This window comes from Opisthorchis viverrini, assembly GCF_000715545.1.
Source record: "Opisthorchis viverrini unplaced genomic scaffold opera_v5_138, whole genome shotgun sequence".
In the NCBI taxonomy this organism is placed as follows: domain Eukaryota; kingdom Metazoa; phylum Platyhelminthes; class Trematoda; order Opisthorchiida; family Opisthorchiidae; genus Opisthorchis; species Opisthorchis viverrini.
In genome coordinates, this window is record NW_008751794.1 from 787,551 (window position 1) to 800,683 (window position 13,133).

The window sequence follows — 13,133 nt, forward strand, 5'->3', positions numbered from 1 at the left end:
GAAAACCTGCAAGAAGACAACAACAACAAAAGCGACCAAACCTACAACAACCACAAAAGCGACAACGAGAAAACCGACAACCACAAAAGCCCCAACCACTAAAGCGACAACGGGAAAACTGACAACGGCAAGAGCACCAACCACAAGAGCGACAACGAAAAAACCGACAACCGTAATAGCACCAACCACAACAGCAAAACCAAGCACAACAGTTAGAATACAAAGAACAACGGAGCCTAGCGCGAAAATGTCCAAAATTCAGTCAACAACAAGCAACACGAGGAAAGGAATGCCATCCACCAAGGAAACCCATAAATCCAGCACAACAGACAACGGGAGAACACAAAAACCCATTGGAAATTCAAACGCGACAACTGCACAAAAACCACAACCTTCGACTGTGACCGGCGCCAAAACTACAGGTCCCACGTTCACCAATTCGCAAAATTCGTCCAACACTCCAGCTAAAGCACAAAACCTCAGTACGCCAACGACCAGTGGCATTACACACAGCTCATTTAACAAAACCGAATATCCGCAAACAGAAAAAAATTTGAATAGATCAACTGGAAACCCACAGCATGACTCTGAGCCTCCGAGTCTGGCTAAGTCCAACACCACAGATCCAGTGGTGACTACCACAAAAAAGTTGATCTCTAATCAGACTGAACCAGTAGCTCACAGGTCGGCAACATGGATTAGCGGAAATACCAGTGAAAACAGCCAAACGGGTAACGTTGAAACAAAAGTACCTATGGAAACATCAAACGCGACGTCAGCACAAAAATCACAAGCTTCGATTGTCACAGGCACCCAAACTGAAGTAACCACGTTGCCTAGTACACGAAGTCCCTCCGGAATTACAAATGGAACACAAAATCACAGTACGTTAGCGATCACTGGCATTACACGCAACTCAATCAACCAAACCGAAAACCCGCAAACCGAAGAAACTCTGAATAAGTCAACTGGAAACACACAGCATGACTCTGGGCCTCCCAGTTTGTTCCAGGCCAACACGACAGCACCAATGAGGGCTAGCACGCAACAATTGAACTCTAATCAGACTGAACAACTAGGCAATATATCGGCAGCATCGACTAGCGGGAATACCAGTGAAACCAGCCAAACCAGGAACGCTGAAACACATGAACATACAGAAACTTCAAACGCGACGTCAGCACAAAAATCACAAACTTCGATCTCGACAGACATCCAAACTGCAGATCCCAAGTTGCCCAGTGAACGAGAACCCTCCGACATTCCAACTGAAACACAAGATTTTAACTCGCCGATGACCACCAGCTTTACATACAGCCTATTTAGTGAGGACGAAAGCGCGCAAACTGAAGAAAGTTTAGACAGTTCAAGTGGAGGTATGCTGCCTGAATCTGAGTTTACGGATATGACAGAGTCCGAAATCATAGCTTCAACGATATCTACAACACAACAGTCGATCTCCGATACGACTGAACCAGCAGCCGATATGTCAGCAACATGGATTAACGAGGATACCAGTGAAACCATCCAAACCGAGAACGTTGAAACACAGGAAACAATGGAAAGTTCAAGCTCGACAGCCGCGCAAAGATCACACTCGTCGATTTTCATGGACACTCAAACTGCAGATCAATCGTCGTCCAGTGGACAAAATCCCTCCGACATTCCAACTGAAACACAAGACCATAATTCTCCAATGACCAATAGCTTTACACACAGCCTATTTAGTGAGGACGAAAGCGCGCAAACTGAAGAAAGTTTGGACAGTTCAAGTGGAGACATGCAGCATAAATCTGAGTCTCCGGATATGAAAGAGGCCAACACCATGGTTACAACGATAACCGAAGCACAACAGTCGAATCCCAATCCTAGTGAACCAGCAGCCCATATGCCGGCAACATGGAGTAGCGAGGATATCAGAGAAACCAACAAAACCGAGAACGTTGAAACACAGGAACCAAAGAAAAGTTCAAGCTCAACAGCCGCCCCAAAATCACAATCTTCGATTTTGTCAGACATGCAAACTGCAGATCCCGCGTTGCCCAGTGCACAAAATCCTTCCGACATTCCAGTCGAAACACCAGACCATAGTTTGCCGATAACAATTGGCACTAACCACAGGTCAATTAGTGAAGCTGAAGTCCTGCAAACTGAAGACATTTTGGACAGTTCAACCGGTAGCATACATCGTTCCTCCTTCCAGCTCGCCATCGTTGATATATACCTCGTCAGTTCTTTGATCGCATGTCTTAATTGACTGACTACATTTCCATAGACTACGTGTAACTGACAATGCACTCATTCTTTCTTCATCATTTTCCTTCATTCTTAATCGCTTGGATTGCATTGGTGATATCATAATATCATTTTTGAAATGTAATTTGTATTTACTTATTATAAATTGTACGGTTGCCATGGGATTTCATTTTAAATGGAGGAAGGATTCATTGAGCACATGGATCATACAAAAGTAGATGCCAAGCAGCAAATTTATGTGCGATGATTTCATTGATTCATTTCGATTCTAAAAAACGCTCGGTGGTGTGACTATCTTGAAAGCGAATCTTTATGGAATGCGAAAACTGCGATTCGAAGCTCTAATTATCTAGTTTCAGGCATCTTCCTGTCACCCCGGTGAAACTTCCAAAAATATACTGGACATGGGGGAGCCATCCTAACAAACTGGAACATACGCATCTAACAGAGCTAGTTCAGATGAAAATCCGCTAAGGGTTGGCATACGGACAAGTTAGTTTCCAAGTGGAACTTTTGTTCGGAAAAAATGCATCTATCTGCCAACAATTGGCTTTGATGTACCTCAGACGGAAGAAAGTAACTAGAAACTTGACAATAGTAGAGAATAACTCCGTATGACAGTCCCTCGGTCACTTATTATTTGAAGTCTATCAGTATCTACGTGACAGTGATTTCCTCAGTTCAAACACAAATGAAAATAAAAAATTATGGAATTTCATTCGAAATTCCATTATGTGCCTCATATATATGGAGTTTTGAACAGTTATATTCTAACTTTTCGAAATCCCAGTTTACAAATTTTCGGATGAAAAGATATGCAGTTAATTGAACATACTTAGAGATACCAAGAAACGCCGTATACTTGTTAGATTCTCATGGTATAATGGTAGGTGCCACAGTTTCAGGTAATTCACGTCAATCTGTGCTTGAAACAAGACGTCCTATAATTGATTGTAATAAATTTGAAAGATGAGGTAGCTTCCATTCCACAAAACCCCAGATATATTCGAAAACACAACGACCCGGAGAGTAGCTAAAGAATGAGACCAAACACCACCAGCGAGTCAAGGACAGTGCGAAAACCGCGAACATAAACAGGAAAGAGAGTAAATTCTTAGAGAATTATACTAACATGCAAAAAAATTGGTTCTGTGGAAGACTCACTTGGAAACCTAGCTCATTCTCTCGTTTGTGATGTTTCCATGCAACTGCGTGTGATGCACCAGGCCGTCTCATGTTTCAGTGGCTACGATATTCAAGATATCGTGACACATTTGAATTCATATTTCTGATTGCTGGTTGATTCATCACATTCTCCTAAGCTGTTAGCGGGATCATTAGTTGACTGTCTCCCGATGTGACGAATTCTCAGTTGGAATGCTCTCTCACGTATGACTTATTGCGACATGTGGGCTCTTCACAAGTATTTCATAATCTGTGGATAATTTCAAAAGGTTGTGAAAGTTTGGTCCAATATGTGAAGTCAGTGTGCGACAGAAAGTCAAAGATCACTGAAACTATTTGACAGGAATTTCGAACTTTCTGGCTGAGTTTACAACCACTTGCCGCAGTAAGAACTAATCAGACGGTTTATGAACCAACTGTGAATAAATGGTTCATTCTTTACCCACTGTCTTTTTGTTTGTTCATGAGTTTTCACGTGTGACTTCAGCGCACCTTCTAAACGCTTAGCATCCTCTCGGTTTTCTCTGATCTAAATTGCACAGGAAATTTCCGCACGAAAAATGACATACGTACGTGTGTATGTGAAACGAATTGCTGAACAAAGGACGATACATATTGCTATCCCTTTGAGATTGTGGAAGATTTTACGGCAGTTCACGGGCTCTGCCATGCTGCATCCCTGGAGCCACTGCGAACCGTTGTACCTGACACAAATTATCAGAGGTTTGCGGCGTATCCGTTCCATTTCAGAGTGCGGCATAAATAGATTGTGGGTCGCCAGCAGTAAGTCGTAAGGTACCTTGCACGCAGACTGAAATAGATATATCAGTGATGCAATTACTCAAGAAGCGTTTGGCGAGATGGAAAACTATGCAGATTTAGTGAAATGTAGTCTCAAGAGCAACGTAGTTATGATAAAATTAAACGCCAGGTATCCCGCTAACATTCTTCAGAATTCATAAATATGCTGTAGGGGCTGTTTAGGTGTTAGCTGGCTTTCGGTCCAAACGGCACAATCAAAAATAACGTCTGCGGACGAAAACAGAGCTCATTTGGTCGGTTTGTTCAATGGAAATACAAGCGGTACGAATGTCAAATAAAGACGGTCCAGGAGAGACTGGATTATTGTAGCGACATAGAGACGAACGAATGTTACTTCAATTTCATTAAAAGTTACATTTGGTGGATGATGTGCTATCTGATAATTGAGAACAATCATGCACAGGGACAAGTTATCCAGAATATGTCGGTCGGCGGACGTTCGAGAAGAATTGACCAGGAGTAAGGATTTCGGAGGGTACGTTGTTACAGAATTAAGAAGACAATAGCCCCATCAAGAGCCTAATTAAGTTCACTGAAATCTTTGCGCACTCAATCGCTTTCTGAAGACTGTCTAGGTGCTGAGGATATAAATTGATTGGTGATCATTAAAAATGAGCACACTCGATCTACCAGTATTTTTCTAGGCATAATGGTGTGACAAACCCATGGGATATCTTATCTAGCAGCTCCAGTTGGTCGCTTCATGTATTTTCCACAAATCGGACGATTTTGCCTCTATACCCTTTGAGTGACGGCCCTATCCCTTCTTTGAATTCTCTACTAAACATCTTTTTAGATATTCTACTTTTTTAGTCTCTGTCCTATTCGATGAAGAAATAAGTCATCAACGTTCATTCACTGAAACAGGTCTCAGCGTTAAGTGGAGCATTGAGGAATGCCTCAGTAATCAAACGCATTGATTAACGCATCCAGTTTGCCCTTTCTATGCAAATCTACAAAGTAATTCTTATGTTAGGAAGTTAAAACTCGAACTTCTTATTAATCCGTCCCGGTTTCGCAAGCAACAAACTGCAGCAAAAGAATTGTGTCCGCAAAGCACTTGATGGAGCTGTTTTATGCCTCCAAAAAATTCCAGTCATCTGGTCAAACCGGATGTAACTTCTTTGAGGCTTTTTTCTACTTCCGGATGTAAACTGCCCTATACTCTTTGTATATGTGCGTATTTGGTTCAGCTAAGTTCGCCGTAGTCTTTTGTGGTTCGGAGTGGCGTAACACGGTATTTCGGCAGTCCCTTCATAGATTTTCCAAGCATTATCTTCGGGTATGTATGAACCAGTAACCATCAAAACATGTGACTTTCCGGCCTTCTGAGCGATCGGCCACATATATTTTGTATGAATATTTTCAAATGCAGAACATTGCTCACTTCAACACCATCTGTTGTTTTCCAATTCCTTCTGAAATGAAATAGAAGAATAAAAAAAAGAATGTGTTCTGTTTCCTAGACCTGAACTACTGTTCGGCGGTGACATCAAAGGCGTCCAGACAAAAACAACTCTCACTTGGTTGGGCATCTTCTCATACAAATCGAATGAAAAGGTATTGTGTGAAACATCACAACACATCTGGATTATGCGATCGTTTTTACGACTATAATGAAATGGCGACACAACCAGGGAATATATATCACAAAAAATACGTCGAATTATGAGGCAGACATTATGAGAGGGGATTAAATCGAGTCGTTTGTTACCACCGTTTTTATACGCAAACGTGTCTATGACTTTGAAGGTATCTAGTTAGCTTTAGAATACTGTAGTAGGACCGGTTATACTTCAGGTAAAAGCTCACCTGCTGTGATTCCAAATCAAATATCATAAAGTGGTTTCCCGTCATGTCACCCATCACTCGAATGGAAGATCAAGTCAGTTGTTATTAGGAATTAATGTGCAGCAATCACGGCGATTGTTCCAGTTTACTTTAGCATGGACTGAGTCCTTTTTTTATTCTATCTGAAGTACGAATCGAAACAGAGTACCATCGGGAGTCACTGTCTGATTCGCATGGCGCGACAGATGACCGTATAGATAGAATAGTTTAGAAGCTTTTATCGTTCGATTCCAACAAATTTAACGGAAAGGGTATTCTGCAGCGACAATTTCATACTGCACCCTTTGTTTCATAAGGGTACTATCGCTGGCCGTCCTAAACATCTCCTCATTTGACGAACCCACACTCGCTTTTTTGTAATTTTTTATCTCAAAATGTACCTGTGGCTTTTATTTTTGTCCAGTCATCCAGAACCGGGCAGTTCATTCTATCTCACTGAATTCTAAATCTGTTAGTCCATAGCTCCGCTGCAAAACAAGCCAAGAAGTTGTAAGTTGCCAGTCAGGAGGAATGTTCAGTTGTCATATGGAATTCATGGTTTCCTAATTAAATTTCTGCCAGGAGGATTTTGAGAATTGTGTAAGGATGTCAATTTAATGACATCACTTCGTCATACATCCTCGCCATTTTTCATATGTCTTTGGGTACTAGAAAAATAAGTATTTTTAAATACTCTCACGCGTCAAAAGACGGGATGAACGTCACGCAGATTGAGCTATCGGAACAATTTTTACGAGAAAAATTAAACAAAATCTCGAGTCACTTTTATGTAGCTAAAATAAGGCTAGCGAGAGCAAGATTATCGCTAAGGAATGGGTGATGCGCTGACGTGCTATCAGTATTAACCAGTGAAGTCACCACGATCAGTTTATGCCCAACAATGTAAATACCCAAAAATTTATGAACCAAAGGATTGCAAACTCAGGCTCTATTCTTCCTACAAATGTCGCACTTTATTAACTTTGCGGTCTTCCTCTCATTTGTGTCGTATTTGAATTTCCTATAACAACACAAATTACTTTCAGAAGATTCGTCGACCAACTCACTCTGTATTCATCATAAAGAATGGTCTGTCCGTGAAATCAGTTCCTGCGTCCACTGCGTGTCGCATGGATCGCTGAACTTGTCCATTTATCCAGACACGTCAGACGTCCTACACAATATGCTTTCCGTGCAACAGCTGGCGCGGTACCGCGATTGGTCTCACATAGCCTATGTTTTTCTTATCATCATAAGCGTCACTGAGTGCAACAGACGGCGCCTGGTTGCGACTTGGCCATTGGGACAGAACGACATTGTTGGAAAATTAAAGGAAGTTGAGGGGATGTACTTGGTTTAAGCAAGATCAGTGCTTTCAGAAAGACATCAGCAAGACAGGATCTCTGCAATTCTGGGCGAAAGTGAAATAAGGTAATCTAATTGAAGGTGATTACTGGGTAGAGCTCCTGAAGTTTTGTAACAAATGCAAGCCAGACTCGAAGGCCTGTGTCGATAAATGCTATACGCATTATGGCAAGTAAATCCGTTGAATCCACGTTCTTTTGCGCTATCGTATAATTGCCAGTAAAACACACACACGCAAACCAATGATTAGCGGAATGTTCTACAGATCACTATCATATTAATTCTGTAGGCTTTGTATTTTTTGTTAGTAATCCCCGACCGGCATTATATTACGCATCACTTAGTTGCGCACACATGAAGCCAGCTGCACCTGCTATGCTGTCTAACTATGCGAGATCGAAGAAGACGAGTGTCTGTATCATTGTCTAAGACACCACTTACAATTATCTTGTTTATGTGGGAAGTGGTATAGGTGGCTTTTTTGTAAATGCAATTAATTAAATGTTTTCCGCACCTTTATAATGATTATTTGCTGAGCTGCGGGTGTTCGTGGGATTGTGGAACAACTGTCAGTTCCTGCTAGAAGTATTCATGACCAATACTTTGTGACCGAAATCCATATAGTTATTGGTTTAATTTGACACACTGATGAAAGCAGTATTTCAACGAAGCTAAATGAACAGGTGAAAGCAAACGAAACTGGTTGTGTGAGTGGCTCTAGCGCGTACGCCCGTATTCAGTCCGTAGCCTGATTTATGATACACCACCGGACCCTGAGCATTTTCCAAAACCGAACCGAGGAAAAGGGAATATATTGACTCTGATTCAACCGGCCAACACAATATGACATTTTGCGAACTCAAGTAGGTATAATCCTGAACTCGCACGAGTAACAAATAACTATTTGCGTGCCGCCGCGAAAGAACCTCACGGATGCTTTATTTCTGATATCAACTCTCCATCTGCCAATGTTTCTTTGCACTGGATTGTAGATTACTTGTAGGGTTGGACTACTGGGATAATTGAAAGCGCTGACTTTTCTATTTACGAAAGACATTTGCTTTGAATTTAAAGAAGATGCCTAATAACTGGAGGCGGGATCATGGGTTAACCCCCGGGCCCCCTTACTGGCAGACGTACTTGCATACATGAATTGAGAGAGACACATCTGACAACATTTCACTCATAAATCCGGAAATATTTTCAAATTGTACGTTATTTTGTGGACTATGAACATTGAAAACTTACACAAATATGCAAGCCATCTATATTCGATTACCAAGAGCTTTCTTGGAGAAAATTTTCTAATGTTCCAAATGTTTTGTAAATGGTTACCATAAAAAGCCCAGGAGATGGCTTTGTGTATACACAAACAGTTTGTGCTATCTGTTGATGAAATGGCAAGACAAGTATGAACTCGCGCAAACGCGTTTCACAGTGTTTGCTCTGAAAACTGAGTGAGATGACTAACTGATCAATCAATATTCAACAATTTCCGGCCCGAAACTCGATCGCCAAACAATCTATCCACAGGTCCTAGGCCTGTGAAACAACTTAGACTTTTAGTATACTGCCAACATTAATCGAGTAAGTGCTTACTCCTAAGCCGAAATCAACATGTTCAGTGGTCCAGAACTCACGCAGTTTTTAAAATTTTTGGCGTGATCTTTTAAGCTTCCCATTTGACCACCCACTTGATACAATAAGATTGAGCTGGTGCTGGTGAGCTGTATTTATAGTTGCAAAAAATTCAAAATTTGTTCAGCGTAGTTCCTCATTTGAACCCTTACTGAGGGTTATCACTGCCCTCAATGTATATAGAGAGCGGATCGTGAAGTACTGTGACGACTGGACTGACAATTTTCTTACGTTGCAAAGAAGGTTAATTAAGCGAATTGGTTGCCTGAAATAGCAAGAAGGAAAAAATCTTACCAAATATTCAAGCGGGCTCTCTAAAACAAGCGTATGCAACACGCGGTTGTCCGGAAGGTCGGGTTACTACCTTCTGGTTTACCAAGCCATCAACTCAACCACATTCGTTTAAACGGACGCGCGCTTGCGGAAGACTGAAAATCAAGGGTGATTCGGTTGCCGGGGTATCTAATGGAGCACTTCTTTGGAACAAGGTATGAGTTTGGTAGATGCATGCCTATAGTACGTTCGTAACATTCGTAACAATAGGTTTGAGGCTAACTTCCACATGTATTTGGGATCTGAAAATGAAGGAATGCTTTCCGATGCACTAGGGTGGTTGAAGATCGAAGGCCACCTCAAGTGCAGCTGGGACAGATTTGATCGGAAATTCATGTCACATTGCTTTTTGAACCCCATATCGAGATTTTCCGAAATGATCGATATTTATGAGATCAATTACGCAGGCCAATGATGCAGATGGAATGATAGGGTGAGGTGGGGGCAGCTTTGACAAGATGCAATCCCAAGGGCTGTCTGTGCAATTTTATCCAAATCAGTCATTATGTTTCATCGTAATGTTTGATTGGATATTAAGTATGATCCTGTGTTCCCGGTTTATATTAAGTCCGCTCAGATTAAGTCGCTAATGGGAGAAATAGTCCGGAGTTGTTGACATTATAAATCACTGAACGCGTAACACTGATTGCAATATGTTGCCTGTAGATAGTTGGGAATCTTAGGAAGCATTAAGAATTTTGAGGAGAATGAGCATATGCTCCCAAATTGGAATTAGGTGGAAAACGAGCTAAACTAAGCTAACTAAACAGTATAAAATATATTTTGTGTATAAATCATTCATTATGCGGATTACATCAAGGCAGCACAACCTTACGTTAACGGGCTGTGAATAGGTTTTCCCTAAAAACAACTGATAACAATGAAGGTGATAGCTAAAACACATGGATGGCACCTTAGAATGTGCCAACTCAGTGTTATGTGTTTCACTTGACTGCTTGTATAGCTTTCCTTCATTAGTTTCATGCGCAACACACATGCTCGCAGATGTACCAGGTGCATCAGGTACCCTAACGCATGTATTACAACTCTTGAGTCCATATAACTGCAGTGCACATTTGCGGCTAATAATTCAGATTTGATAGCGCCTAATTATATGATCCCTGTTCAGGAAATACCGCATATAAAAGAACTTCTGAATAGCCCCATTGTCCAGCAGGACTATCACAATTATCTGAGTACACTGTGACGAATATGAATTGTGAACATGAGAACGTGCGAAGAAGTAGTGGAATTTACTGCGAAATCACACGAAAAACAGTAGTGGTGTAGTCATAACTCGGATTGCGGCAAAATTTAAAGCGGGAAAAAATGGCCATAACACTTAACGGGTTATGCAATACGTGTGAGGATATCTGATTGCACACGGCTTCCCGGTGTTGAAAGCCAGCATTGATATTTTCTCATTCAGTTTGCAAACCAAGTGCACGTGTTTGACATAAAGGAGAGTATTCAGGGCCAAAAAACTTGGTAGAAAAAACCGGAGTCGTGCGTACTCAACTGTGGAACACGCAACTCACTAAATGTGACCGAAAACCAAGCCAGGAACGTAAACCCGGCTCCACCAGTGATACAACACACCGTGAGAAGCGCCCAATCCCAAGAGCTGCATCAAACCACCGGGTGCATAGAACGTATGTGCTGGTATAGACGATTATGTTTGCACATACGGTTAAACCAAATATTGTTTAATATGTGCACAGTATGTCTGCAGTAGTAACCTAGAATTACGGTAAATGGCAATGATTTACTCAGCCTATTTTGCTCAGCCTATTTTGTATTTTTACTGCGAAAATATTGCAAGAGGTAAGACGGAAAAATGTCGTGCGGCACCGATAAATCGTCAACACCTGCAATAAATACGCCTACTTAAACAGACTTGTGTTGTCGCTCATGGAAAGTTGAATACCAGGAACGTCTATGGACAAAGAAATGTTCAGCAAACAAGGGAAATGGTTATTGTTGGTACAAAAAGTTATTTAAATATACAGGAACACATCTTTTATTTCGTGGACATAGTTAAATTGAATAGATGGAAACACGAACTCCGCATGCACCGGGTTACGATCGCTGATTATTCACGAGTCTACTCGTTATTTCCTAAGAAACGGAATGCAGCGGAGAGTTTCTACTTCTGACCAAGCATTTTTGAACGTGTCCACCGGGCAGGAAATATTTCCAACCAGCTTAAAAAACAATGGTTTTATGGTCGTTGGCATGTTCGCTGAGCTGGGCAATTTGTTGTGGCCCCACCACCAACCCACCGCTACGCACAACTACGCACTGATGATGTCATCTCGATTGGTGATGAAACGTTTGCAACCAAATTGCCCAGCTCAGCGAACATGCCAACGACCAACTACGCTACCTGAGCTACCGACATTCTCCTCTATAGAAAAACAACGGTTTTATCTAACATAAACATAGTACATGAATAATGTAGGCGTGGTAGTGTGCCAAGATTTTGGAAACCGGTGTGTCGTTGGTAATCATTCGAAAGTCATTTTGGACAGGCTATGCTTGAAGCTTACGAGGCGTCTGAAAATTAGCCTTCTCCTCGTTTTATCTGATTACTGTCGCCGTGTATTACGCTTATCACTCGAATATGCCTGTAATTTCAACCACTTCATTACTGCTTGTCACTGATGTTAAATCGCCCTTTAGCTGCACATCCAGCCAGCTAAACTCTGATAGTTACCGCTTTCGAGAGAATGCTAGTGGGGCGAGGCTATCCGAAAACTGTACAAATATGCCGGAAAGCACTGGAGGTTGCCTCTTTAATCCTACTTAAATAGCCATCCGTTAATTGCATGATTGTCGACGCACGATAACCTGCAGAGTCAAACTCCTCTTATGGCAAAACAAAATAAAACATAACTGACGGATGTTGATACCAAATGATTTCCATTTCAACCAAGTAACTGAGAAGGGAGATAGGTGTACATAACCAACTTACGACGGATTGTATTGCACTGTATTAAAAACTGAATAAAGTCAATTTCAAGGCCAGGGACTCGTTAGCGGCTCTAACCACGGGGCGGGAATTCTTCATGGTAGCGATTTTCTTAGCATATAGTGATTGATAAAATGAGTCCATCAGAAATTTAATCACCGCTTGATGCGCGGTTGTTCAAACCACTTACGTGGGAATCAAGTTCGGAGCAATCTCGATTTTGGTCACATGCTAAACTTGAATGATTCAAAATGAAGTAAGATCAGGTAAGAATAGGGTCCGCCAATGCACTTGTCCAAACGCATGTTTGGATTGGCGAATTAAAGTTACAACTAAGTGCTTGTCAGCTGAAATGCAACTGATGAACCCTGGATCAAGTCTGCAATTGTTTAGATTATTTACAACAGTCTTTCTGAAAATAGATCGGTAAATTCTGAGAGAAATCTTGTGCTTCACTGAACTGCGAGGTGGATCTGTTTCGTGATTAGCAGGCGCAAGTAGCATTTTCACCAAAACATTTTGCATTGGCATGTTATATAGCTACAGCGACAACCGATTATTTCTTTTCAGTTTTTTATAGCACAGTTGATCTTGTGAAATAATGCTACTTTGATATTTTGTCGGATTCAAGGCTCCATTAAAACGACTTCCAGGCCAGAACGACCTGTGGTAATTGAGTTTCGTACGTATATCGGTACAACCCGACAAACTAGAAATCCAGAATTCAGCGAAG

The 13,133-nt window shown here is 41.5% G+C and overlaps 3 protein-coding genes across 3 annotated transcripts in view; 2 read left to right on the top strand and 1 right to left on the bottom strand.

The window, feature by feature from the left end:
- T265_06580 (hypothetical protein) overlaps positions 1-13,133 on the bottom strand; it is a gene marked incomplete at both ends in the record, with an annotated part of 59,057 nt that overhangs the window by 5,809 nt on the left and 40,115 nt on the right. The window contains 2 exons of the mRNA XM_009171883.1: positions 5,651-5,681; positions 12,591-12,631. Coding sequence (XP_009170147.1) covers positions 5,651-5,681; positions 12,591-12,631 — 72 coding nt within the window. The remainder of the gene's footprint in view (positions 1-5,650; positions 5,682-12,590; positions 12,632-13,133) is intronic.
- T265_06581 (hypothetical protein) lies at positions 248-2,257 on the top strand (the record flags this gene model as incomplete). Its single annotated transcript, XM_009171884.1, has 1 exon — positions 248-2,257. The coding sequence occupies one exon, from the start codon at positions 248-250 to the stop codon at positions 2,255-2,257; it is 2,010 nt and encodes a 669-aa protein (XP_009170148.1).
- On the top strand, positions 2,432-11,868 carry T265_06582 (hypothetical protein; the record flags this gene model as incomplete). Its single annotated transcript, XM_009171885.1, has 2 exons — positions 2,432-2,470; positions 11,566-11,868. 2 exons carry the CDS (start codon positions 2,432-2,434, stop codon positions 11,866-11,868), a joined length of 342 nt encoding a protein of 113 aa, XP_009170149.1.